Source organism: Rhinolophus sinicus, chromosome 8, assembly GCF_057876585.1.
Source record: "Rhinolophus sinicus isolate RSI-liver-muscle chromosome 8, RSI-T2T, whole genome shotgun sequence".
NCBI lineage: Eukaryota > Metazoa > Chordata > Mammalia > Chiroptera > Rhinolophidae > Rhinolophus > Rhinolophus sinicus.
The window spans coordinates 65,110,695-65,137,592 of record NC_142508.1 but is presented as its reverse complement, the minus strand read 5'-3'; the positions used below and the strand labels follow the sequence as shown (position 1 = coordinate 65,137,592).

The window sequence follows — 26,898 nt, the reverse complement described above, 5'->3', positions numbered from 1 at the left end:
ATCCTCACCGAGAACTTAGTTTCCTCATCTACAAAATGAGACCAATAGTACTACCTACCACTGGCATTATAGGGAAAGGTAAATGAAATAATGCATGTAAATATCTTTGTGGTGTATGGCACACGGTGTGTGCTTAGTCGGTGTTAGTTATTGTTACTAATTGCAGTAGGGTGAGAAGGAACTCACCATAGTTGCTGCTGCTCACAGCCTGTTAACTATGTCCATATCAGAAGATGCAGTAAGGTTCCTTTCGACGTCTGAGAACTGTTTGGAGTAAGCCAGCTGTGCAGTCCTGCCAACCAAGACAGTACTGTAACTTCTACCAGATCCGGTGCTCTGGGCAAGGGCTCTTATGCTCATGTCAGTTTTGTGCATTGACAACGGAGTAGCCATGGCTTTCGCTACCCCAGTCAGAACTGGAATTCTGGAATCGAGTTCAGTGTGGCTGTCGCTTGGTACTTGAGTTATCTGATAGAACTCCAAAATAGGAAAGCCCTCTACAACTAGCCCTCTGTAAAGGTGTGAGCACATTATGTTCTTCCTCCGAGCTCTGCTCAAGGGAGGCAGTCGCTTATTTTAGAGAGTTTTTTTTTCAGCTTCTGACACAGAGGTTTGGTGTGTTTCAGGGCTAGGGACATGGTGTGGGGCTCATGTGCAGAGACCCATGCCTTTGACTCTACCTTCTTTCCTCGAGTTGAATATTTACTACCTTTTCTACTTTATGTTTTTTCAGAGAAAATGATGTGGCTGGTATTGACGTCAACATGGGCTGTCCGAAAGAGTATTCCACCAAGGTAAACTGAGTTCTTTATACTTTTTACAAATGTAGTGTGCAGATTAAAGAGGACTAGTGAGGCAGGACACCTACATACAGTACCTGACTCTGCACTGCATCTTACGGTAAGTACAGGAAACGCTCAAGAGGATAGTATTAGATCAATTGGCAAACTTGGAATATGGACCATCGTAGATTTACTAAAAATACTGTACCAATGTCAATTTATAAAGTTGACAACTCTTCTGTGGTTTTGTAAGAATATCCCTATTAGAAATACACACCAAAATATTTAGGGGTCAAGGACTATCATATATGTAACTTTACCCTCAAATGGTTCAGGGGAAATTTTTTATACACCACATATACATATATACACTCATAAACACACACATACGTACACAGAGAGCCCTTATGCCCAAGTAATAAAACAAATGATGTAAATGTTAAAAGAAAAAATAATGTGAACAGGGCTTGCTTTGTCATTTCATGAATAAAACCAAAACATACATTTTTTAAAAAAATAGAGGGTTCAATACATGTGTCCCTATTGTCATGTCAGAAGATCAGAACAGAGTACTGGGATAGCTCAGAAAGGAGCAGAAAGGCAACCCTTAAACTTGGGATCTTATAGGGAAATGTGGTCCTTGATGAAGAGGTTTGGGACTCTGCAGGCAGAAAGTGGTGCAAGCAGGAGCCTGGAGGCCAACATGAGCTGGATCAGAGAACCTTGATTTAATCGATGGTTGGAGAGTGGGAGACGAAGAGGAAGCAGAAGAGCACAGGATCAAAAATCTTGGTTTGGACCAGAGTAGCTGGACTTGGACTTTTGATATCTCTGGCATTTTCTGAACAGAAAAGGCATGTGATCAGAAACTTAAGTTTCCTTCCCCAGGGGAAACCAGTGTTACTAGTTTCTTGTGTGACTTTCTAAATATATTCTGTGAGTAGAAATACTTAGAAATACTAATCTGGGAGCTATGTGTCTTATGGATTCAAATGGAAAGAGGCTAGAGGTGGGGACGTAGATATAGGAGATGAGTGTCCTGGGTCCACAGGAGAGACCGGGGATGGAGAGAGGAGAAGTCCAATTGCAGCAGAATTGGACAGGACTTGGCTGCCAAATGACTGGACGGGGTGTGGGGAAGTGGGATGAGTGGCGGGGGGGTAGAGGGAGGAAAGACTCGCAGTCAGGAGGATCGTTGGTCTTCAACATCATTGGGGCTGCTAGAGGAAAATCATGTTTGGAGCAGATTACAAAGACAGCTGGGTGCATGTGAGGCACCAGAGGGGCTGCCCCTGGGAACCTTGTTGCGGGGTAGGCGGTCAGGGTCTGGAGTATAGACATAGCCCACTGCCCAGAGCCAACCACTCTGCTCGCAGGAGTTGCGTGGTCTGGGGATCTTTGCTTTAGGCCAGGAGGCTGAAGACTGCCTGGGCGAAAGGCTCTTGGGATGCTTGAAACCCAGATGGCTTTGTAGACAGCTGCTTCAATGAATTACGGAGGTTTGAAATCATCTTTGATGGATTGAAAACTTCAGACTCTGTTTTGCTGTCTTCAAATTACTTTTTTGTGCTCCTGAGTTATATAAGGAGCAGAGTCGAAATTATTGGAATAATCTCCTTGAGATCGTGGAGAGAGAAAAGCAAGGAGCAGAATTGTCGTGGTGTACCACCATTTTTATATGGGGGATGGGAAGGAATATTTATATATATTTATTTTTCTCTTCATAGAATATATTTGGAAAGACACATGAGAAACTAATAACATTGGTTTCTCCAGGGAAGGAAACTAAATTTTTATTTGGTTTTGCACAGGGATTAAATTCCCATTGCAGTGGTGCTATTCAAAATAATTAACAACTGGCATGGCACTGGCACTGACCAGTGAGAACAGATACCTAGCAATATGCCATACCAGCATATACCACCTGCATATCCACTCTCTTCTCATAAACATATACATATATACACTCATAAACACACACATACGTACACAGAGAGTATATGGTTCAAAATTGAAGCCATATAAAAAGTATAAATTGAGACGTTTTCCATTCCTCAGTGAGGGAGAGTTCTTACTTTTCACCCTTTTGAACCTTTAAAAATTTTAATGTGTTACCTATTCCAAAAAGCAAATAAGTAAGTTAAATATGAAGGAAGGAAGGAAATACCAACGGAGAAAGCCATTGTTGTGGAAGGGGCAGTGCATTTTAGAATCTGATTCCACAAAGAAGGGCCAGATTGTGTGTGATCAGAAAGACAGTGGAGCCAGAGGGTGTGGCCAGGGCTTCCTTAAAACCTCTGAGGTTTGTCTCTGTGGTCAAGGGAGGCCAGGGCTCGTACTCTTCTGCCTTTCCCAGTTTTCTCTGACATGCAGGCTGGCCAAGTCTGTGATGGGTCAGTGTTCTCTATGATTCTAATCTGTCATCCTTTAAAACATGAAATTCAACTGTAATCACTGAATGTAACCCGTCTAAGCACAGACTGTGAGCTTTCATTAGTATGCAGTCTGTATACTGACAGCACATATTTATTGGATTTGTTTTTCTTCCCTTTACCTCATTCTTAATTGATTCAGATTTTCAACATTCCCCCCCTCCCCATTAAAGTAATTCACACCAGTTTCCGGAACCTAGATTATATAGATGAAAAGTACAAAAAAGAGCAGGAAAGTCACCAGTAATCCCACCATCAAGAGACAACCAGTGCTGTTAATGTCAAGATGCCCATGGCTCCACGGTTGTTAGTTTCCATTAGCTGGGGCTTTTGTTAGGGTTCGATATTGTTCTGGGTGCTCAGGACTGGGCCATTGTTACTGGCAGGGGAGAAGGGCCTGGACAAGGTTTGCAGGTTGCATGTCTCTGAGTGGCTTTGCTGGTGGTGGTGGTGGTACCAAAGCAAGTGATGGTAGGATAGGAAGAAGATGCATCTGCTCTCATTTCAAAGGAAGAATGATTCATTGTTTTTTTTGAGGGTTTGGCAAATGGTGGGGTTTAGTTTATTAAGACTGCCTGGGGTAGAATGGGCAGTTCTGAAAAAATGATTTCTGTAGAACCCACTTCTGGATAGATTTGTGCCTTTTGCTAAGGGGATCAGAGTGATGACTATTAGAACGCACCAGACTCTGATCCCTGATATTGTAGGCACAGATACTGCTGCTTTCCTACTTGCTTACCATAGAAGTCCTGATTGCCAGTGGACCTTGGTCCCTTGGAGGCAAGTGCTGGGGTGCTGCCGGGTTGCTGCACCATGTTGCTGGACCATGGGGAGGGGCCACCCTCCTCCAGCTGTAAGAAACCCCTCTGTGTGCTTTTCCTTAGGGAGGAATGGGAGCTGCTCTGCTATCAGATCCTGACAAGATTGAGAAGGTAAGTCCTGCGTGAGTGAAAGCAGAGGTGCTTAGACATGAATTAGAGTTACCTGGAACTTCTCCTACCTCTTCCCCCCAGATTTAATGAATCATTCACTCCACCTGGGGTCTGGAAAGTTTTTTAGAGGCTTTCTAGTGATTTTGATGGGTATCCAGGTTCAGGAACCCCTGAGCCAGCCTATAACAGCATGGAAGTTCATTCAAAAGCCTAGGGCTAGGGACATGTCAACTGAGAGCCGGGAATGCCTGAGGACTCGTTTAGAGTATCCTCTGTATTGCCTTTCCTCCTTCTGAGAAGATTATGAGGGCATAGGCCAGACTACCTGTGGGTTGTGGACAGGCTCAGTGGCTTTGGTTGTGGGTGGGGGAGGATTGGTATCTCCCAGGGGGCTTGATGAACACAGCAGGGGTCCCCTGCATATTGATAGAGTCCATTACCAGCCTTTGAGAGTAGGCCAGGCCTGGGTCATATGAGGGAAGCTGAAATTAGTCTTCTCTGGTCCACTTCCCTCAGTGATTCTGGTGGCTACGTTTATGAGGCCCTTGGACCAGGTTGGCATTTGCCACCCAGTCTTGTGAGCTGTCCAGGCATGTGGGCGTGACATTTTCTGCCACGCCATATACATCTTTTACTTTCCTCTCTCAGTTCATCAGCTTTCTCTTTGCTGCTCCTCTAAGCTCCTTTGACTTCCCTTTCATTCTCCATCCCTACTTCCCTGTCTGGGCTTTAAGCTTCCTAGTGCCTCCCACGGGCAACTTGGGATAAGGCACCACCAATAAGAGCTGTCACGATTTGTTCCGGCTGCTGTCTCAGCAGCTCAACCCCGTGTATTCCTCCAGCCCCCCCTTTCTCTGGGATATAGGAAGGCTAGCGTGTGTATGGGCTAGGTGCCTTCTCCTTTTCCCCATGTGCAAATAGGTGCAACGTGCCTATAATGTATTCTTACTGTTTGTAATTTTCTTTCCAAAGTATATTCCAGCATTTATTCCATTTGTTCCCCAAACTTCTTGAAGCAGAGCAGGCATTTATCTCCATTTGATTAAGAATAATAAAACTAAAGCACAAAGAGAGAAAAATAATTTGCTCAAGATCATGTAGTGAATAAGTAGCAGGCAGAGCTGAGTCTAGAGCCATGGTCTTGTGACCTCTACCCCAGCATTAGTGCCCCTTTTCTGTCATCCCAGGTTAAAGGTGCCAAGTGGAGTTTGTAAGTGTCTAGTCACAGGTCAGTAGATACCTGGACTTAGGAGCCTCCGGTCAGACATCTCTGTGCAGGATGGAGTGGATGTGGACAACTGTGATGTCAAACTCATTGCCATTCTTAGTGGAGGGTCCCTTGAGGGGGTGTTTGTTTCACAACATGTGCACACAGGCATTTTGGTCATCCTCTGGCCTTCTGGCTTCTCCCACTCATGCTGTTCGCTCTGTCCTCTCCCCTGCCCCTCTTTGGGTACATTTCATGTGTGAGGCAGCAGAGTTACACCCCACCTTAGAAGCTCAGTTGATTCTGCTCCTCTGTTTGGTGGGGTAGTCTGAGGGGCCACGGCAGACTAGTGGATGGGTTTGCCTCATGAGGGGAGGTTCCAGACTTCCCCAGTAAAGCCAGATGGGCTGGAATAGGTTTAGGCTCAAACTGTGCTGGCAAACTGAGAGACCTGGGTGAGAGACAACTTTGTGGATCCTTCTAGGCTTGATGTTTTAGGTCCATGGTCCCATCTGTGGGAATATCTCAGGACCACTGGTAGAAATTTTTTCAAAATAAGGGTGCTTTGAAGTGATGAAAAATTTTGGAAATAGTGGTGCTGATTACACAACATTGTCAATTCATGTCATTGAATTATACACTTAAAAATGGTTAAAATGTACAGTTTTATGTTATGTATATTTTACCACTCACACACAAAAATATGCTATCTGTTGAGAATTCTGTCTTCCCTTGGGGTGGATAGGGGCAGGGTAGGATATCAGTCCTTTTTTTTTTTTTTTTTTTTTTAAAGATTTTATTGGGGAAGGGGAATAGGACTTTATTGGGGAACAGTGTGTACTTCCAGGACTTTTTTCCAAGTCAAGTTGTTGTCCTTTCAATCTTAGTTGTGGAGGGCGCATCTCCAGGTCCAGTTGCCGTTGCTAGTTGCACGGAGCACAGCCCACCATCCCTTGCAGGAGTCGAACTGGCAACCTTGTGGTTGAGAGGATGCGCTCCAACCAACTGAGCCATCTGGGAGCTCAGCAGCAGCTCAGCTCAAGGTGCCGTGTTCAATCTTAGTTGCAGGGGGCGCTGCCCACCATCCCTTGCAGCACTCAAGGAATTGAACTGGCAACCTTGTGGTTGAGAGCCCACTGGTCCATGTGGGAATCGAACCGGCAGCCTTTGGAGTTAGGAGCATGGAGCTCTAACTGCCTGAGCCACTGGGCTGGTCCCAGATATTAGTCTTTTGGTAAAGCTTCCCAGGTAACTTTAGTGTACCCTCCCTGGATTAAGAACCTCAGTTTTAGACTCAATGATATCCTCTCTTTCACCCCTGCCCAGGATTCCTACCCCCTACCTCCCCTCGGCTGCCCAGGGCGACCCTCTTGTGCGTACTGCACTTGGGCCGTGGCTAACAATTGACAGGGCCAGAACTTGAACTCAGTTCTCACAATTCCCAAGCTTATGTTCTCCCAACTTCTTTCTCACTCCCTATCCAACAACCAGGGGAGCTAACCAGGTTCTGCTTTTCCTGAGTCAGCCAGCGGATCTGCTGAGAGCAGCCTGCCTGTGGGTCGAGTGCTCTTCCCTGCTCAGATATGGGCCTGTCTCAGGTCCTTTTTCTCAGCGACATTCACATCACAGAGACAGGTGCTGTGGCTTGGCTCTGGAGAGCTGGGTTCAGGATAGTTTATGCGACAGCCTGGCCAGAAGACATACTCTAGTTGCCCTTTCCCCTCAATGTGATCCTTGCAAGTAGCTAGGGTTTTTGTTTACTAATTTCCTTCTTGGTCCTGAATATGCACATGAAATAAACAAATACTGAAGAAGATGCTTAGAGCTACTTGGATAAAATACACCAAAATGAAGTTCTGCAAAATAGAGAATTGGATCGAACTAGCTGATGTTGCTTAAATCACCAAACATCAGAGGATTCTAAGTCAGCACTTGCAAAGGAACCGTCCAGAGATGGTGCTGTCAACCTGAGAGAAAGGACTAGCATGAGAATTTTTATTATGTATCTCAGTGGGTCTGGTCGTCCTCCCTTAAAGGGTAGGTGCTCCTTTAAAGCCTGCCAGAACCACTCTAGGACCTCAGCCCCAGTCAGCCTCCTGGGGCAGCACTTGGGGCCTCTTCCTTCCTGGCAGTCCTTGGCAGTTGTGCCTGGACCAGCAGGCCTTGGCTTGCCCATTATCTGTCTACCTGCTTGTCCCCCCAGCCTCTTGATCTGATGTCATCTGAGGGGCCTGCCTCAGCTTGTCCCTGATGGAAAAGCCTTCCCTACCTGTTCTTGCAGTCTGGCTCTCTGCTGCCCCCACCTGTCTAGAGCCAAGACTGGCAGCAGCTGCCAGCGTGTCTCCTCTGCTCTGCTGGGCAGCCACCCAGTTCTTGGAAGAGGGATCACCTTCCTTGCAGCTTGCCTGGCCCGATAGTTTTGATGAGGGAAGAAGATAGCAGGGCCACAGACATGCAGTGTCATCTATACTTCTCTTGATCTCTGACCCTTAGGGGTCTGGTCATCCTACCTCCCTGACACTTTTCTGTATGACTTCCTTGATCTTTCTTTGAAGTCCTTTACAATTACTATGCAAAAGAAACACTTTTAAATATGTTGACTATGTTGTCTTTTCCTTTGCCAGTTTTATTCCTGTATATCTGACTCCCCTAAAGAGAGGGATGGGTCCTTGAGGACAGGGCCCAGGACCTGTAAAGCCTTCTTGCTCCCTTGCTCTGCAGATCCTGGAACAGCACTCAGGGAGCATTGCCTTCAAGTAGGAAAGAGGCTGTGAGCCATGTGTTTTCAACCAGGGCCAGGCCTCAGAATCATATTGAGAAGGGAGTGTGTTGGGCAGAGCATTTTGAAAACATACACATATTCCTAAGCTCTGCCCCTAGAGACTCATTCAGGAAATAGAAAGTGGGATCTAAGATTCTGTATTTCTTAAGCTCTCCAGGTGATTCTGATGTTTGCTTTGGCAAAGGATCACGGTGTTCTACCCAGGCATGCGCACAGATCCATTCACGCATTCATTCATTTACCAAGTATATGTACACCCCTGTGTGCCAGGCAAGGGGCTGCTGGTGCTGGCACTCTAGCGTAGAGAAAAGGTCGACTCCTTCCCTCTGGGGCTTCCGTGTATATGTGCACAGTAGACACATTCATGTGGACATACACTTGCACACAGACCTGTCCGTGCCGCTGGGATGCACTGGTCTGTAGCAGAAGGAATTGGTACAAGCCGCTGTGCTTGTTTGTTCCCGAAGAGGCATGTATGCTTGTGTTCTCGTCTCTGCAGATCCTCAGCGCTCTTGTCAGAGGGACACACAGACCTGTGACCTGCAAGATTCGCCTCCTGCCATCGGTAAGGGTGGCGTATTACTTTTTCTTCTTAAACTTTTATTTACTTAAGTGTGTTTTTCCAGGACCCATCAGCTGCAAGTCAAGTAGTTGTTTCAGTCTAGTTGTGGAGGGCGCAGCTCACAGTGGCCCATGTGGGGATGGCACCGGCAACCTTGTTGTTAAGAGCACCGCGCTCTAACCAGCTGAGCTAACCAGCCACCCCCAGTGTATTACATTTGAAGGTCCATTTTCTCTGGGGATGTTTATTTGGGGTGCCAGTGACTTTTGAGGAGCTGAATTAGGTTTGGAGGAGGGTATAGAGCTGAGCCTACTTTAGGAGTTGGCAGCTGCTCCCTCTGTGGCTTCAATAACTACCCTGTGTGGTCCTTTCTCAGCTGGAAGATACCCTGAGCCTTGTGAAGCGGATAGAGAGGACTGGCATTGCCGCCATCACCATTCATGGGAGGTGAGTGGTCACCTTTCTAGTGACTGACTTGCAGGGAGGTCCTCAGCCATCTTAATGATCCTTCACCAGACACCAGGTGACAACCACCTTCTCTTCTACGTATGCAGCCTTCTGCGTAGCTCTTTGACATCCTGAGGGCAGCGGTCAAACCCTTCCATTTTTCTTTGTTTCATTCATTGAGTACCTACTGGTGGTAGGCACCGCACTGAGCTTTGAAGGCACAGAGAGAAGGAAAAAAAGAAGGAGAAATGCCCCTACTTTTAGGATGTATAAGTGGTGGTAGAGATGGAGTGATTTGCTCAAAATTGCATCATGCAGCCAGGAAGTAGTGGGATGAGAACTCTGACTCTGAATCTCATTTTATTTCCACTGCTTTGAGCAATGGCTTCTCCCTCGAATAACCTGAGGCAGATTGCTCACCACGGCATGCCTCTTTTGTCTGACCCCGTTGGACTGCCAGCTGTCACAGTGACTGCTTCAAACAGTTCTTGTATCTCTATCTGACATGTGTGTTCTCTGCTAAGAGCTGAGGCGTTGCTGAAGGCTACCCTGGCTTTCCCAGTCACGTGTCCAGGATGTGCTTTTGTACAGAACCGCAGGTCAGCAGACTTTGGCCAGAGTGAAGTCTCTTCTCTGAATGATGTTCCTTTTGGGTTCGGGGTCTTGTAGTAACAGCCCATTTTTTGCTGGTTGTGTCCATTATAGCATTTTTCAGAGAAGGGAACCCAGGACTCCAACATGTAAAACAGAAAAGTGGAGCTGTGTGGGTAGAAGCCAGTAGGTGGAGGTGAAAGACCACATGCATTACACACCCTGAGGCAGCAGGCTCTGGGCTCAGACTGCCTGGTTTCAAATCCCATCTCTGCTGCTTGTTGGCTGTGTATCCTTGGACAAATCATTTAACCTCTCTGAGCACCACATTCCTCGTTTGGAAATTAAGATGATTTCTGCTTTATAAGGTTGTTGTGGGGCTTTTGTGAGAATATATAGCCTTGACAGAGCACCTAGCATATCATATTCTCTGAATAGATACAGGTATTCCTTTTACCAGTAGTTGGAAAAACCAGGAAGACAGATTTCTGTGACTTTAAGGAGGGAGTTTCTGGCCATCAAAGCTGTTGAGGATGGGGTAGAACTGGCTGCTGGTGGTATGGGGAGGGGGAGGTGGAGGCTGCATTGACAGGGTCTTCTGGGGCACTGTGTTCCCTGACCCTTTTGTTGTGGAGTGTAGCGGGGGGACACACCCAGACAAGACCTGGGCAAGGGCTATCTGGTCAACGACCTCTCTTGCTTATTCCTGAGCACAGCTCAGGTCAGGGCTCACCTCAGCATCCTTAAGACTCACTTATTCACAAGAACTTCGTACAATTGACCTTGGAAGGAGGGGTCCCAGGTTGTGGTCCTGCCTCCCCTGTGGCTTGTTGTGACAGCTATGGTCTGGCCTGCCAGGTGCCTCTCCCCAGGATCAGCTGCCCAACTTGACCTCAGCGTAGGCAGCTGTGTGGGAGTGGCCAGTCAGCAGCGGCAGCTGTTCCCAGTCCTTTAGGGAGGGCAGGACCGGGACAGTAGGGGCAGCACTCTTGTGGTACTGTCCCTTATCTCTGGCAGAGGCCGTGTGACCTTGGGAGCCAGGCCACCCTCATCGGCCTCCTGCAGCCACGCGTCACCTGCAGGCCTCCAAGAGCTGGACTGCCTTCTTAGCACGGACCTCTGCTGCTCCTGCCCCTTACGACAGAGGTCACGGAGAGCCATCCACTGTACCCATACCTCTGTTCTTGATGGCCACATTACTTTTCTGAGGTCCAATAGGGAGGACAGTAGGGTTTGGCTGAGGTAACTCTGTGAATTGTGACATGGCCTTTGGCACTCAGCCCTCAGCCCCATCTTTTTTGTTTATCTCTAAGGAAGCGGGAGGAGCGACCTCAACACCCTGTCAGCTGTGAAGCCATCAAAGCCATTGCTGAAACCCTCTCCATTCCTGTCATAGCCAAGTAAGCCTCCCTTCCTCATCATTTACTTTATATGCCCCACGTCACTCAGAAGGGATTTGAGCTGACATATAAAAATGGAACGAGATAGCATAAAAAATGAAAGGAAAAAAGAAAAAGGGTGGGATGAGAAACGAAGCTGGGAATGAGGCTGACAAGCGCCTCTTGTGACTGTTGGCCTCTGCTGAGTGGCTGATGTAGGTATGCAGTAGGCAGGGGCCCAGGATGGTTGGAAGATGGGGGTGTTCAGGGGACAGGGAGAGCAAGAAGGTGGCCACTGAAGCAGGCCCTGGGAAGGTGATGTCACACCAGAGTTAGGTTTGCAGGGAGTAGGGTGAGGAGGCCCAAGCCAGAGCACAGAGCTGTGGCCCAGGGATCGTAAGGCTGCTCGGAGTCCCAAGCCCAGACAGGCGTTCTGGGCGGCCACAGGACCAGGACCGGCAGGCTCAGTATGACCATTCCAAAGGCTCAGTGGTAAGACAGTGTACAGTTGCCTCCGGGGAGCTGGCCTGTGTAGGCCAGTGGGGAGTCTAGCTCAGCCCTGCACCTTGGGATGGCACAGAGCCTGATGGCAGGATGGGAACAGGGAAGTTCCAAAGCCCTGAATCCCTGACAAAAGGCATGTATGACTGGTGGGAGGGAGGGAGCTAATGTGGGTGGGGGTTAGCCAGACCCAGCCTTCCCCAGGCCAAGGAATTTTAAGGGTGGTTTGGAGAGGGTAGGGCTACTCGAGACTCTGGATCCTCTTGCTGCTGCTGCCATCTGAGGATTCTTCCATCTCCCATCCACCCTCCCCCGCCATGCTGTCTGGACTGAGGCTGCCAGCTGGCTCCAAATGAAACAGATGAAGACAGTTTACAAGGGGGCCCTTGGGGCCACAGGGTGGCAGGAAGGGAAATTGCAACCAAACTGGGCCTCCTTCCTTCCTCTCATGATCACCACTGCGCCTGCTCCCTCTCTAGTGTTTTGACCCAGCGCTTAGTGGGCATATATGTGCCCCAACTTGGGGGGTTTCCTGTACCTCCAGAATGCACTTACAGACCCATGTCTTCAGATGTGCGCTGGCTTTAGCCACTGTTTAGGATGAGGTGTAAGGAAGGCAAAGTCTTAGGGACACCGATTAAATGCCAGGTGTAATTCAGGCTGCTTTCCTGCATCATCTCACTTGCTGCTCCTGACCCCATAGTGGGCTGTGTGTAAGAATCTCCAGTCCCCTGAAGTGCTCACAGCTGAAGGACATGGCCAAAGCCACACAGTTAAGGAGAGGCCGACCTGCCTTTTTCTGAAAATGCTGGGACAAGGTTGGTGACACCCCTCACCCACTGTTGCCTTTCAGTGGAGGATCTCACGACCACATCCAAGAGTATTTGGACATTGAGGATTTTCGACAAGCCACAGCAGCCTCTTCAGTGATGGTGGCCCGAGCAGCCATGTGGAACCCATCCATCTTCCTCAAGGAGGGTCTGCGGCCCCTGGATGAGGTCATGCAGAAGTACATCCAATACGTACGTCTCAGCACTTTTTCGAAATAAACATTTCTCCCTGTCTGCCACATTCCTGCACCAAACTCTGGGTGAGCCCCCAGCCACCAGCTACCAGCAAGCAGCCCTCGTTCCTCTCCTTTTCTTTTCAGTTCTGGTCATGTAGTATTGGGTCTCCCCAGCTGCGATGTGAAGAGAGGGTGCTGTGGAGATGTACCCTTAATGACCTCCTTCTAAAGCTTCCAAGGTTTGGGGTCATAGCAAGGGCCTCTGGATCCAGGATGGTGTTGCGGCCCCAAACACATGCCCTTCTTTCTCATCCCCCACACATACATCACATGCACGGTCACAATGGGGTCTGTGTCACTGAAGAAACCCATGCCAATAGGTTGGAGCAAGCCACAGCCATGAGCAGCCATTGTAGCTGTTGTTGAGGCCAAATTATCTCCATAGAGACTCACCTGGTCATCAGTCAATATCACTCAAAACTCTCTTCTCTTGCTAATTCCTAGGATGCTTTAACCCCTGACTTAGGGAATAGCTTTTCCTTCTTATTGGGAGCTTGATGGTAGTGCTAGGGGAATTTCCCTGTAAGGAATTTTTTTGACAAGTTCACCTGCCCTGTCCCTCTGGCACAGCCCTGGAGCTCTGTGAGACTCTGGCCAGCCAGGCAGGTCTGCAGGTAGAGACAGTGAGTGGTCCTCAGATTCTTCAGTGGCTTGGGCCTGAGCCCTTGTCCAGAGCATACTTCTACCCTCCTCTTCAATCCTGGGGCTCACACCCTCCTGGGAGGGTTGGGAGCTTCTCAGATGGCTCTTCAAGCCATGGCCATGCCTGGGCAGTTGTGGCTGCCATGGCTTGTGGGTGTCCTGAGGGCTGTGTAAGATAGGGACAGTAGGAGGCCCTGCAACTTGTGCCCAGAAGCGGGCAGCCTCTGTCCTCGAGTCTCCCTTGCTCGATGCTGCAGTCCTCATCCCTTGATTTTGGGTGTCCTGTTGGGCAGGTTGGTAGCTGCCAGGCTCTCTAGTGGCCTGGGTCAGCCAGAGGCAAGGGGGCTTGCTTCAGCCCAGGTCAGCTGTCCAGCTCTTCTGGCCAGCTGGCAAGTCTGTGGCAGAGAAGACACGTTCAATTGTGCTGAGCGTGCTCACTGGGTGAAAGGTGATGTATTCATTCCTGCTCAGCCTTGGCAGCTCCTCGAGAGTGTGTGTTGTCCTGGAGAAAGGGAGCGGTTTTCAAGCATAGGCAGGGTTGTTTCTGGTCCAGCCAGGTGCCTTCTATTCCAAATAAATTGAATGAAGGTGTTACCACCGGTCAGGGCTTACCCACATATTCCTGCTTCATCCTGAGTGTGCCATGGCACCTTCCCAGGCACTGAAGACATCGGCCTAGTGGTGATATTAGAAGAGTGTAGGGGGCAAGAGGTTGGAGCAGGTTCTAGAGGGCTGGGGCCTTTCATCCGCACTCTCCGACCTGTGCCAAGCCAGGTGGACTTCTACTGGGTACCTCAAGCAGTCAGCTGCCTTGGTTCCCTCAGCCTGTACTTCCCAGTCTGGGAAGTAGTGGGAACAGTTGCACCTCACGCTTGTATAGCTCAGTGAAGTGACAAGTAACACATGTGAACATGCTTAGTAGATGGTGCTCTGCTTTACCCAGGTAGGGGAATTTGGAAAAAGGCCATTTAAGATGTGGCAAGGGAAGGTACCCACTGTAGTAATAAGGAATAGAAGAATCTTACTCCTGTCCTGGTCTGGTTCTGCCGCACCAGTATTTGGCTTGTTCCCTCTCCCTGCCCTGGAAGATACTTAACCGCAGGTCCTCTCTGATCGCCTATGGTGGCTGAAGCAGGAGAGGCTCCCAGGTGGATATCAGGTGGGTTCATGTTGGTTCTTCTCTCAGGCTGTGCAGTATGACAACCACTACACCAACACCAAGTACTGCTTGTGCCAGATGCTACGAGAACAGCTGGAGTCGCCCCAGGGAAAGTTGCTCCACGCTGCCCAGTCTTCCCAGGAAATTTGGTGAGAGGGGCAGTAGGCTATCCATTTGTCCTTGCAGACCCTGAGCCCTAAGCTGACTCTACCAGGGGACCAGTGACACAGCTTCTGGAGATTGATGTGCAGGAGTGTGGTGGTGCTACGGCTTTGCCTCACCTCACAGAAGGGGATAGTTTCAAAGCTTTGGAACTTTCTATACCTGGAGTGAGCTCAGCAGCAGTTTCAGTAACTAGGGCACGAGTAGGATGGAAGAACGCGCGCCGGCTGGGCTTGGGAATTAATTCCTGGGGAGGAATGAGCTTTCCCAGTAACAGATCTATCACACTCTATGCCACCAAGACCCAATGTCCAGAGAGTTAGGGTTGTAGAATGGAGCCCTTGGCCTGATCCTGCACCTACACCCCATGACTGTACAGTCTGAAAGGCCTCTACTTGTTCCTCTAGACCAGGGGTGTTCAAATTGCGGCCCACGTGCCAACTGCGGCCCGCAATCCATTTTTAATTGACCCGCAGCAAATTCCAAAAATATATTTAGCTTACTTAAATAAACCAGGTGAGGCAATACGTACTTCACCTCGAGTGAGTGGCCCGGCTGTTTGTGTATTTTACCGCGTATGGCCCTTGGTGAAAAACGTTGAAAAAAGTTTGGACACCCCTGCTCTAGAGCATCTATGGCTTCAACTCAAGTGGTTGACATTTGGGGCCCCTCACAACCTGACCTAGTGCGTGCTCTCACAGGTCCCTATTTACTCTTTTTTCCTCCTCCACACCTGTGCTCATACTGGGTCTTCTCTCTAAAGGCTCTCTCCCCCTCATGTTGGTTGTCTGTATCCTCCCTCCTCCAAAGAAGCCTTTCTGAACCACTCACCCCCAGACATCCATCTTCATGAATGTCCTCCAGCCCTCAAGATGCTTCATAGAAGAGAAAGGCCTTGCCAGAACCTTCCTCCTCGTCCTGGGCTTGTGGTGTTGGTTCTATCCCTACTCCACCTAGCTTACCCAGTGTAACCCAGGTGTCTTGTGAGTTCAAGAGTATAATTCTGTAGCTCTGGGTGGTACCTCAATTTAGGTGAGGCCTAACTGCTTGTGGCCGGGGCAGGAAGTGGGGAACCACTCAGTGGTCTGGCCTCTGTCTCTTCCTCCCATGGGCCCACATGAGGATGAGGCTATGCGTACCTCCAGTGCTTGCTCAGTGTAGGTCAGCTCACTCACTGCTGGCTGGGGACACTTGCCTGTGTGCTCTTCCTTGGAAGAGAGGCTGTGCTCATGTGGTGGAGGTGACCTTTAGAACCTTTTCCACCTCGCCCTACCTGCCCTGTAGTATCCACCCTCAGGGGCCCACATTCACTGTCCATCTGCCAGTCCAGGCTGATCCCAGAGGTGGGTAGAAGTTACCTTCTGATGGCCAGGTCCCGGTGGTGTTTTGGTGTATGTATGGGGGGTGCATTTCTCAGTGGTGGGGCTCTGGGTTCCTGCAGTCGTTCCCTGGATGCTGGCTCCACTAATGGGCTTGCCCTACTCTACTTGTCTCTCCATAGTGAGGCCTTTGGCCTTGGTGCCTTCTATGAGGAGACCACACGAGAACTGGATGCCCGGCGGGCTGAGCTCTTAGCCAGAACCCCAGAGGAGGCGGGGGAGCCAGCTCAAGACACTTCTGGTGTTATTAAGATGGCTGTCAAGTTTGACCGGTAGGTCTCTGACTTGGCCTCAGCTTGGGTCAGGGCCAGTGCCCTTGGGCTGCATGGGCCAGGAGGCTGGCTGCTGTATATATTTAATGACAAGCTTAGTGACCACAAGTGTCTTTGGTTTGGACACTTGTATTCAATTTTTAGCAATCCAAAAAAGGCACTTTGGAGAAGACAGGCCCTGAAAGCCTAGGCAGTGCTGTCAGGGTTGTGCATGTTTTCCCAAGGGTAATTGAACTCTACCTTTTCCCTGACCCACCCCCTCCCACAACTCAGGTTGCAAGGATTTGTCTCCTTCTGTTCCTGAAAGTCTGTGCTTTTTTTCCCTGGCCCTGAGGAACTAGCTGCCCGCAAAGAGCTCACCCGGTCGCAGCAGGACCCTAGCCCTCACCTGACTGTGCAACCCCTGCCCACACCCACTGCCCTCACCAGCCCTGTCGTGTCCTTTCTAGCCTGAGTGGCCTCAGGCTAATTATTGCTTCAGACTGTGACACAGCTTTGATTGGGGCCTTATCCTTGTCCTCTGCAATCTGGCATCTGAGCTCTTCTCAGGTCCCCAGGCCCAGACCAGGAGCCAGACTTGTCTGGCAAGGGCTTGGAAAGAGGGGTGTGGGAACAGCTGTTGGGAAGCCATATCCAGGGAGAGCTCCTGTTGGGAAGCTGGAACACGGTGCAGACTGACTCTGAAACCAGAGTTCACTGTGTCTAATGTAGCAGTGAATCATCCTGACCCTTGGAAGACATAATTAGGGTGGGCACCGAGCTAGATCCCTGAGACGTTGTATGGCCACCTGTATTCCCCACCCTCACCCACTCCTTCCTGGTCTTGTCTTGAGAGGTAAACCAGACCTTCCTTTTGGCTGATGATGGCTGTTTTCCAGGCTGGAGCTCACAGAGCTGGGAGTTCACTTCCCACCCTAATCCCCCAAGCATGCTGAAGCCCATTTTCCCTTTGGGGAGAATGCAGGTCCTTGGTGGGATAGAAATGGGAGGTCAGGGGAATAGTACAAGAGTCTTAAGGCAGTAGCCTGATATCTCAGTCTCTGCAACTCCTGTCAGGAACTGAGTGGGGGCTCTGTTGAGGAATGGAGTGGTTATGGTGGGTGGGCCCTGACTCCTTCCCCTTCTTTCCCCAGGAGAGCATACTCACCTCAGATCACCCCCAAGATGTGCCTGCTGGAATGGTGCCGGAGGGAGAAGTTGGCACAACCCGTATATGAAACAGTGAGTTCCTGGCTGTGGCCTGCCCTGCATCTAGCCCGACAGCATTCCCACAGCTGGTGCCATCACCCCCAACATACCCACAGCTCGTACCCTGGACTCCAGGCTGCTTGGCTGGAGCCTGGCTTTGACCTCTGTGGACACACAGCAGTTACTGGCGGCTGGGCCAGTTGCTGATAGCGCCTTTCCTTTGATAGTGGGCCTGTTGTCTAATTCTGGCCACTTTCATAAAACTGAACTACAGACCTAAGGGGCAGCTTGGGTCAGTGCCTGCCAGTGGTGTTGCTTAGGCAGTGGAGATGTCTCTGGAAATAGCCAATTGGCTTAGGAAGGATGCTCAAACCTAAATGTTAGACACATTTTTGGACCAGACTTTAGCCAGTGGGGCCCCTCGTTGGAAACTTTGAGATAGTATTGCTTCACCTCCTCTGGTCTCCATGGCCATGCCTCGTTTAGGTTGCTCTGTCTCTTCCGAACGGGCCTTCTGACCTCTAAGCTTGTACCTTCTGGGCCTTGTGTCCTCCTCTGCCAGAAGGATATTTGTAAAGCGAAGCTCTCCTCTGTCTTCCTTGCTCACGTCCTCATCAGCTCTCCAGTGCCTTTGGGATCAAGTCCTAGTGCCTCATCAGCACAGAACACGAGCCCCCAACCTGCCTTTATGCTTCAGGTCTCATCCACTCAGCTCTCTGTCCTGCCACATCACCTGGTCTCACTGCCAGATGTACCTTCTTTGCCCCAGTCCTGTCCCCTCTCACCCCGTTGCCATCTGGTGAACTCCTCCTGATTTTGGGGACCTGGTCCATCCAGATGTCAGTAGGAGAAGACTCCATAGTCACACACAGACAAGGGCCCTGACGGCCCTTTGCTTAGGACCATAACAGAATGCCTGACACGCTGTTGTGTCATTGTGTATCCACCTTTCTTCCCTGGAAGGTGCACCAGACACTTCTGCTGGGGAGGAACATGTGGTATAGGTGGCCTTCCTTTGATTTTGGTGGGAAGGACTTCCTTTTCTCTGCCTTTGATGGGATCCTGGCAGGTGGGCCTCTGGGGTTTGTTCCTCTTGCCCTCATGCAGCCATCCCTGTTTCCTTCGCAATCTCTGCACCAGGTTCAACGCCCCCTGGATCGCCTCTTCTGTTCTGTTGTCACTGTTGCTGAGCAAAAGTTCCAGTCCACCTTGTGGTGAGTTTCCTGGTGGGCATGACGCTTGGGGTGGGGGGGGTCTGATCCTAGCATTGGCCTGGGAGGGTTGGGGGGGATGGTGTACTTTGGTAGTGGCATCCCTGGGCGATGACCCCTCCCTCAGTTTTGTCAGAATCTGTGCCAAGGGTGTTGTAGAGTCAGGCCTCCCAGCCTCTAGTCTTGCAACCAGTCTGCCTCCCACCTGCCTTATTGCTGCATGCCTCATCTGCCCAGGGACAAGTCCAAGAAACTGGCGGAGCAGGCTGCGGCCATCGTCTGTCTGCGGAGCCAGGGCCTCCCTGAGGGTCGGCTGGGTGAGGAGAGCCCCTCCTTGCACAAGCGCAAGCGGGAGGCTCCTGACCAAGACCCTGGGGGCCCCAGAGCTCAGGAGCCAGCAGTGTCCGGGGAGCTGTGCAAGAAGCCCTTGGTAGCCTTGGGAAGTGGTAAAGAGAGCCCCATGGAAGGCTGGTGACCACTGTCCCTACCTTGTTCACTTCTTCCATGGGCCTGGCCCTAAGGTGACTGTGGGGACAGAGCATGAACCAGATTGGACAATTTGCTGCCCTTGCCTGACAGGAGTTAAGAGGTTCTGGCCTGGGCCATCAGCCAGGAATGGGACAAGGGGTACCCAGGCTGCCCATCTCCCTTGGTAGGTCTGAGTAGCAGGGCCAAGTTCCCAGTGACCTCAGTATTTTCTTTGAAAACAGAGGCTTTTCAGGTGGCACCTCCCCAACCTGACATTGGTACAGTGCAATAAAGACATCCTCTCTACCCTTCGCCACGGCTGGCTGCTTCAGCCTTGGGCGTCACACATGGACTGATGGCCTGGCGTCATTATTCTACTCCCACCCTGTGTGTACACTGGAGCTTCCTGAAGCTTATCTCCTACCCATCCTTGTGAGGCTGGGTGGAGGTGGCGGACAGGGTATCACCTTTAATGCTCACAGGACTTGAGCTGAGCCAGCAAGGCCAAGAAGCCCATCCTTCTACTGATGGTAAACCTGAGGCAATGGCCATCAGTTGGCTTTCCTGATGAGAGGCAATGTGGTATCTGGGGGATGATTAGGGTATCTGGTACCGCAGTAAGGGACCAGCTCAGGTGAGTGGGGTGCCTGCTCTGGGCAGAAGACGCTGGAGATTGCTGATGGCAACAATTTGGGGCCCTAGCGATTGCCCGCCCACGCCACTGCCCCCCCTCCGCCCCCACCATCCCGTTTGGGCCGGAAGGAAGTGGCAGATTCTCTTTAATTTCCTCCTGGCAGTGAGAAGCAAACAAACGGCTACCACAACTTGTGGGGCCACCCCCGCTTACTGGGAGGGGCCTTCTGACCAAAGGTCCCTGCCCAGTGCCGCCCCTGCTTCCTCAGCTGTAAACATGCTGCTTCTCCTCCCCTTTTCCAAGCTCTGTGGGGAGGGGGGGATTCACCCTCTGGGCCAAGGCCATTTTCCTCCCATCTCCCCAGGGTTAGGCCCCTGTGCCAGCCAGCAGCCAGCCAGCAGCCCCTGAGCCTGCTGGCCTGTCAAGGTTTGGGTGGGTGAGGCGTGTGTCTCAGTTCTGGAGCCACTCCTTCCAGCACCCATATTGCTCTTCTGTATATATAGATAAGGATACTGCACTACCAGTGGCCTTCCAGAACCCATTGCTCTCTGACCTTGGGCAAGTCACTTCTAGTCCTCTCTGGGCCTAAGGGCCCCCCTCTGGACAGTGGGAGCACCTGTTCTCTGCCTGCTGGAGGTTGGCTGGAGGATAAAGAGGCAAGCCCTGTGATAGAGCCCTGTATGGCTAATGGGGTCACTCCATGCTGAGGCTACCTAACAAACTGCCCAAACCAGTGCTCCCAGAGAAGGGGCCCCATCCAGGAGAGGACTGAGGCTTTGTCCAATCTCAGCCATCAAGCTTTAGGCACATTTATTTCTGATTTTTCTTATAAAAAAACTGTCTCAGTGAAAATGTCCCCTTTGCCTTTTCTTATACCCTGACTGGAACAGGGCAGACAGGGAGGCCCCAGTAGACTCCCCAGGCATACTGAGTCAGTCAGAGCTTGTGGGAGAACCCTGTGTGGGCCAGGCATCCAGTCTTAAGATCCACTTCCAGGGTGGGATTGGGCTTTGTCATCTGATCTCTTTGCCCATCATTGTGGTTTCCAAAGGACACCACTTTTCTGGCAGTCAGGTTCATTTCTGGGCTATGGAGGAGAGGCAGGGGTAGAGGTCAGCTGCTAAGATAGAGGCTGGAATGTGGGGACTGAGGGCCCAGGAAAAGCATTGGGGAGAGGGTCACTCACAGGAGAGCAGGTAAGGGAGGGCTAGTGCATGTTCCATGACTAAGACCCTGGTTGAATATGTTGGTCCACAAATGGTCTTGCTTTAGCAAACCTCAGTGATGCCTGCCCTGGTCTCAGAGTGACCTGCTGAAGACCTGGCACCAACTAGGGGAGCCCAGTCAGGTCTGAAAGCTCCACCCACTGTTCTCACCATGCCTACCTTAAACTAAGGCCACTTAGACACCCAAACCCCTCTCTGGACTAGTGGCCACAGCACTTACCTTCCATTCCAACCACCTGGATTAAGGACTTCCTCTTAGCTCATCACATGTTGGGGATAAATGGTTTTGATATGAACACGAGAGGGAGGTATGAGTAACGCTAGAGAGCGTGGCAGTTCTGAAGACCACAGCAAGCAGACTGAACTTGTGCAGATAAGTGGGGGACCTCTTACCCATGCAGTCCTGCACTCTTAGTTCCTTCCAGGTGTCACTCCTGTTCAGAACTTTTCCATCGCTCTCCACTGCCCTCTGGATCAAGTCCAAACTCCTCAGCTTAGCATTTGAGGACAAAATGCTGACCCTGTCTTCTCAGCACTGTGCTGACTTCAGCAACTATTTTATTTGATTGTAGGTGGCTGGTCCCATCGCCTCTGCCAAGATTGGGAGTTGCTCAAGGGCAGCCCTGTGTTCCCTATAGGCAGTCTTGGCATGGGGGTGGGGAGTCAGCACAGAAGAAGAAACAAACAAGAGCTTGGACATGAGGGAAGTAGGGGTGTGTGTGGCATGGAGAGGAATAAGTTCTCTAAACTCTTGACTTTCCTCCAAGGCTCCTGTTTCTTCTAATGTGGAACAAAGAGGGCTGGACTGGGCTAAACTACAATCCCATGGCCCAGGCCACAGAAGAGCCTTCAACAATGGGGGCTCAGAGCCAGACTAGTGGCAGCTGATGAAATAGATGGCTTTCCCTAAATCTCAGGCCTAACTGGCATTCACACAGGAGGGAGAGGGGGTGTACAGGGACCCACACAGTTTTTTCTTTCTCTCCCACCAGCCAGCCCAGTCTGGGGTTCTATCTACTGCACAGATTCCCTGAGCTTCATGATTTCACAGGGATCTCAGAAGGCTGGAGGCGAGTCAGATGGCCTCCTGCCATCTAAAAGAGCTTTGGAGGTGTCTTGAGGATGAGCTCATCGGGGAGGTCCTGGCCCTAGCTGAGGAAAAGGACTGGAGAGAGTTCATGTGTTGGTGTGTGTGTGTGTGTATGTGTGTGTGTGTGCAGAGCTCCCAGCCATTTCTGTCTTTCTTACAAAGTTTGGGCCCACCCCTGCCCCAGCCTGCATCACTCCATGTTTGAATTCTCAGTTTTCTCCAGACCATAAACTTTCCCCAAGACCTGACCCCTTCTAAGTTTTCTCCACGTGCACAGTTGCTGGGAATACAGCTGCATCACTGAGCATTTGAAAAATAGGTGAATTTTTCAAGCCATCTTACAGCTTCTGTGGTCCCTTCCTGGCAGTGGGGCTGACAAGCCCAGGATCTCCCACTTGCCTTCCTCCTGGCCTGGCTAGTTGACCCCCTGGTTCAGGTAAAGTCATGTCCAGAGAGCAGAGAGGCTAGATAAAGGTACCTTTTCTCATCCAGTTGATAACCTGGGAGGTATGTATGTGTGGGGCCAGGGGGTCACATCCTGAAATTGCATTAAGTTTTATGGGGAGGGGGAGGTGAGCTGGCCAACCTTCTGGGACCTTTTACTCTACCAGGGTAATGTTACATGTACTAATTGGCAGACCAAGCATCTGCCTGGGGCAGAAGTCTGCAAAGTCAGTGTGGCTTTTGGCTTCTTAAGTTCCACATTCATCCCCTCAAGGTTGGAGATTCTTTGAAGGCAGGACAGCTTATTGGGAGGATGTTACACCCACTTAATGCCATTTGCTCCCTCCTCTACCACTGTTATTTTCTCTTGCCTCTAACCCCCCAGTCCAATCCAGTGATTCATCCAGAATTCTGAACATGGAAGTCCCCTGCTCTAAAGCCCTCTGTGGCTCCTTACTGCCCTCAGGATAAAGTCCGGATACCTTCCAGTGGCTTGCAGCACTGTCCATTCGTCCAGCCTTACCTTTGGCTTCTGCTCACTGCAGGTACTATCTTGGTCTCCAAATCTTTAGAAATCTGTTCTCTATCTGGAACCATCTTCCTCACCTCTTGTCCATCTCTCCAATTTGTACTTAGCCCTGTGGAGGACCTGTAGCCAGAGGGATTATGAACCTTCTCAGCTCCTGGCACAGCCCTAATCTCTGCATGGTCATTGTAGATATACTGGCCTCTTCCGCACCCCTGAAGGGAGCCTAATTTACCTCTGTGTCCCCAGGTCTAGTACAGGTATGGGTACAGAGCAACAGCTAAGAGAAATTTTCTGACCTCAGGGATGAACCAATAAAAGATAAACGTTTCACCTGCTCTGGACATTCCCTGTCCTCCTGACCTAAGGCCTAAGGCTCCTTGGTAGCTCTGGTATCATTTTTTGAGATGTCTCTGCAAGGCCCTCCATCTTGCTCCTCTTCTCCCAAGGGCTTTTTGTGGGCAGTGTGGGATGTGCCTGGGCCCTTGCACTTGCACCTAAGCCTCTGAGAAAGACAGCGTCATGGGTTCCTCCACAATGTGCTAGAAGGGATGCTGGAGCTAGAGGAGTGGGTCACTTTTGCCTCTCCCAGCTCGCAATCCACACAGCCTTGGAGCAGCCCTAAGTAAACAAGCCAGGCTCAGCGTTCCTGGGCACTGGCCTCCACCCCAAGTCCCAGGAGGAGGCGTTTTAGGTCGTCTGGTGGTGGTGGTGGGGGGGGGGGGGGGAGTACACAGGCTTGCTGAGAAGGGGCCAAGACCGAAAACGGTTCTTTAGACACTGTCACTTCCTCTCCACGAACAGCCACTCGGTTTGGGTAGCACGATCCCTCCTACTTTCATGGATGTGCACTGGGGTGCAGAGACCAGAGACCGAAAGTGGCGCGATTTCTTGACGGGCATTTCCGTTCAGTCTTCCCAACTTCTTGCAGGGGACAGACCCTGCCCGTCAGGTTTTGCTGAAGCCTTGATTCGCCGGTTGTCCTCGAGGGAGCAGCTGCTAGGCCGGCTCGTCGGAACAATGGCTCAGCCAGCGAAGTGCGGGACCCGCCCCGTAGGGGTGGGTATACAGAGGCGGGGAGCTCAGATTCCGGACTTGTAGCGCAGCCCAGGTCTTCTCTGGCTGAGCGCCATCCTAGCTGGAGGCTCGGCCCGGTCCCCACCTTATTGTGACCCCGCCATTAGGGTTGGAGTTGGGGGTGAGGATGTGAGTGTTATCCACATAACCCTTCGGGGCCCTGGTACCTTCCCTAAACCCAGCCAACCGAAGTAACACTGCAGCAGCTCGTCACCGAACCTACAACCTCAGGGCACCCGCTCCCCTTCCTCGACGTGAGCTCCTCCCAATAAGGAAAGGGACCTTCTTTGATTGGCCGGTGGTGGGCGCCTCAATCCAATTGGAAAGGGCTATCGACCCCATACCTGGGTGCGGGAGTCTGTTTTAGAAGGAGTTGAGGAGGGCATTAGAGGCCAAACTACAACTCCCAAGAAGTAGCGGGGCTATCCAGCTCTGCATATTTACGTGACTTCCTTCTCCGGGAGAGGGAGTCACGCGGTAGGCCTGTGAGAGGGCGGGGCCATCGGGCTAGTCCGCGGCGACAGTGGCCTATGGGTGGCTGGGTCCGATGGGCGCGCGGTAGGGGGCGGGGTCGGGCGCGCGGCGCGGCGCGGGAGCGCGCCGGCGGCGGCGGCGGCGGCGGCGGCGTCTGTAGCGGGGTGGGGAATGTTGGCTACATCCACTGTGGCGGCTTAGGCACCAGCGACTGGCAGTGGCGGCCGCTCCTGGTGCGGTTCGGCGCGCATCCAGCTCTTGAGTTCGGAACGGTATATTCGGCGTCGCGGTTCCCCGCCCGGAAAGTTTGTCGCGGAGCTGCGACCTCCTGGCCGGCGCGGCCCGGCATGAAGCGGCGCTGAGGAGCCGCCGCCGCCGCCGCCGCCGCCTGAGGAGGAGCCGCACCACCCTGGGCCACGCCGATGACTACTGCAAACTGTGGCGCCCACGACGAGCTCGACTTCAAACTCGTCTTTGGCGAGGACGGGGCGCTGGCGCCGCCGCCCCCGGGCTCGCGGCCTGCAGGTGGGTGCCGGGCCGGGCGGAACGAGGAGGGGCGTCCGCTCGCACGAGCTCGCCCTTTCCCTGGTCCCTTGATTGTCTGGGTTCTGGTAACACCCTGTGTGCGTGTGTGTGGTGAGTGAAGAGCGAATTTAAATAGCTGAGGAGGCGTGTGGGTCGCAGCGACGTGGAAGTGGCCGCGGGCTTGGCTGGAAGCGAACTAGTGGGGAATTCGACTCCGGGACGCCTGTGGCCAGTGGTCGCTTGGGGTTTGGAGGCCGAGGATCAGTGCCGCTGCCCAAGTGGCGTCTGTTTGTCGCTGCTCTGCCGGCGTGGTGCGGAGAAAATGTCCCTGTGAAGTGTAAGCACATTTGGTTTTTCATCTATTCTTGGTTTTTAAAAATATTTGAAAGATGTGCATTCTTGAAGTGTAGGAGCTCTCTAAGATTCGTGCACATGTCTGTTAAGTCTGCGTTGCTGGGAGAGTAATGCTATCGTATTAAGTTCCACTTGTGTAAGTTTATGGCCCACATTTAATTCGAAGTGTAACTCATAACGGGACTTTCTGAAAATTAGGTTTCTTTTCTTGAGCAAAGTGTTTGGAAAGAGTAAAAGAAAGTGGGTTGCCTTGTTCATAATTCTCCTAGAAAGTTCTGGAAATCAATTTTGATTTTAAGCAAAAGCTCACCTCGGAAGATGTTTTAAAGGAGATTGTGAATTGGGAAGCCTGGGCACCATAATGCTTGGAGGTCAGACCAATCAGGAAATAGAAACAGGATGGCTGGGGACTTAGAGCTCTCCTGTGACCTGGTTTGGAATACTGTGGTTCATTAAGTTCACTTTCCCTATTACACATGCAGGCGAACTTCAAAAGGGAGATGGATAAGACTAATCTCTGTTTATTCTTTCCGGGTATTAGGTGAATTAGTTCATGTTCATATTGATACTCAACAGACAGTTCTGTAGAGTTGCGTTGAAAAATCTGAACGTGAGGCATAAGATTCTTTGGGCAGTATTTAGTATTTGTCTTATCAATCCTTTTAGTCTTTGTTAGATGTCTTTTTCAACATAAATAATTTATAAGTTATTTGTTGGTTGTGTTTATTTCAATTCCACTGACATCATTTGAACACCTATTATGTTGAAGGTACTGTTAGGTACTTCATAGTGTTATGATAGATGCAAAAAGGGCTGAGGTCCCTCAAGAAGGTAGGAAATGGGGGGGAGGGACACATAACCCAAATAACTATGCTACTAGGCAGAGGAGTATCATATCATCAGGTAAATAGAGATTTTATATACATCCAAAACATTGAATAACATTTAAAACCTATGAAAACATCTTTTTAAGAAATGATTTTTGCCTCAAAAGCCCCCCCAAAACATTTTGCTGTTAAAATTGGTCTAGACGGAGTTAAGGTTTGAAATTTGATTTACAACTGATATTCCCAAAGTTAAACTTGGGCATTTTATTTGTGACGAAAAGTTCACTTTAAAATATTCTAGTAGCTATTTTTTTTAAGTGTTTTTTTTTTAAATTAAGGTGAACTACACATGACATGAACCATTTTAAAGTGAATGACTCAGTGGCATTTAGTGCATTCACAATGTTGTGCAACCACTGCTATATCTAGTTCCAAACCATTTTCATCACCCAAAAAAGGAAACCCCGCACCCATTAAGCAGTTGCTCCTCGTTCTCCCTGGTCCCTTCCCAGTCCCTGGCAGCCCAGTCCCCAATCTGGGATCTGTCTCTATGGATTTA

The 26,898-nt window shown here is 50.6% G+C and overlaps 2 protein-coding genes across 7 annotated transcripts in view; both read left to right on the top strand.

Annotated features, from left to right (window-relative positions):
• Nucleotides 1–19,514, top strand: part of DUS2 (dihydrouridine synthase 2) — a 37,867-nt gene extending 18,353 nt beyond the window's left edge. For all 5 annotated transcript variants that reach the window (XM_074314689.2, XM_088800296.1, XM_074314690.2 and 2 more), the window contains 11 exons: nt 734–794; nt 4,099–4,146; nt 8,635–8,700; nt 9,074–9,144; nt 11,049–11,135; nt 12,469–12,637; nt 14,510–14,631; nt 16,146–16,295; nt 17,429–17,516; nt 18,624–18,697; nt 18,932–19,514. In XM_074314689.2, coding sequence (XP_074170790.1) covers nt 734–794; nt 4,099–4,146; nt 8,635–8,700; nt 9,074–9,144; nt 11,049–11,135; nt 12,469–12,637; nt 14,510–14,631; nt 16,146–16,295; nt 17,429–17,516; nt 18,624–18,697; nt 18,932–19,169 — 1,174 coding nt within the window. In that variant the 3' untranslated portion in view covers nt 19,170–19,514. The remainder of the gene's footprint in view (nt 1–733; nt 795–4,098; nt 4,147–8,634; nt 8,701–9,073; nt 9,145–11,048; nt 11,136–12,468; nt 12,638–14,509; nt 14,632–16,145; nt 16,296–17,428; nt 17,517–18,623; nt 18,698–18,931) is intronic.
• A 5,236-nt stretch (nt 19,515–24,750) lies between these two features.
• The window catches only part of NFATC3 (nuclear factor of activated T cells 3), a 95,481-nt gene continuing 93,333 nt past the window's right edge, over nt 24,751–26,898 (top strand). The window contains exon 1 of one of the 2 annotated variants that reach the window (XM_019756378.3): nt 24,751–25,158. In XM_019756378.3, coding sequence (XP_019611937.1) covers nt 25,056–25,158 — 103 coding nt within the window. In that variant the 5' untranslated portion in view covers nt 24,751–25,055. The remainder of the gene's footprint in view (nt 25,159–26,898) is intronic. The other variant, XM_019756369.3, reaches the window with a different exon arrangement.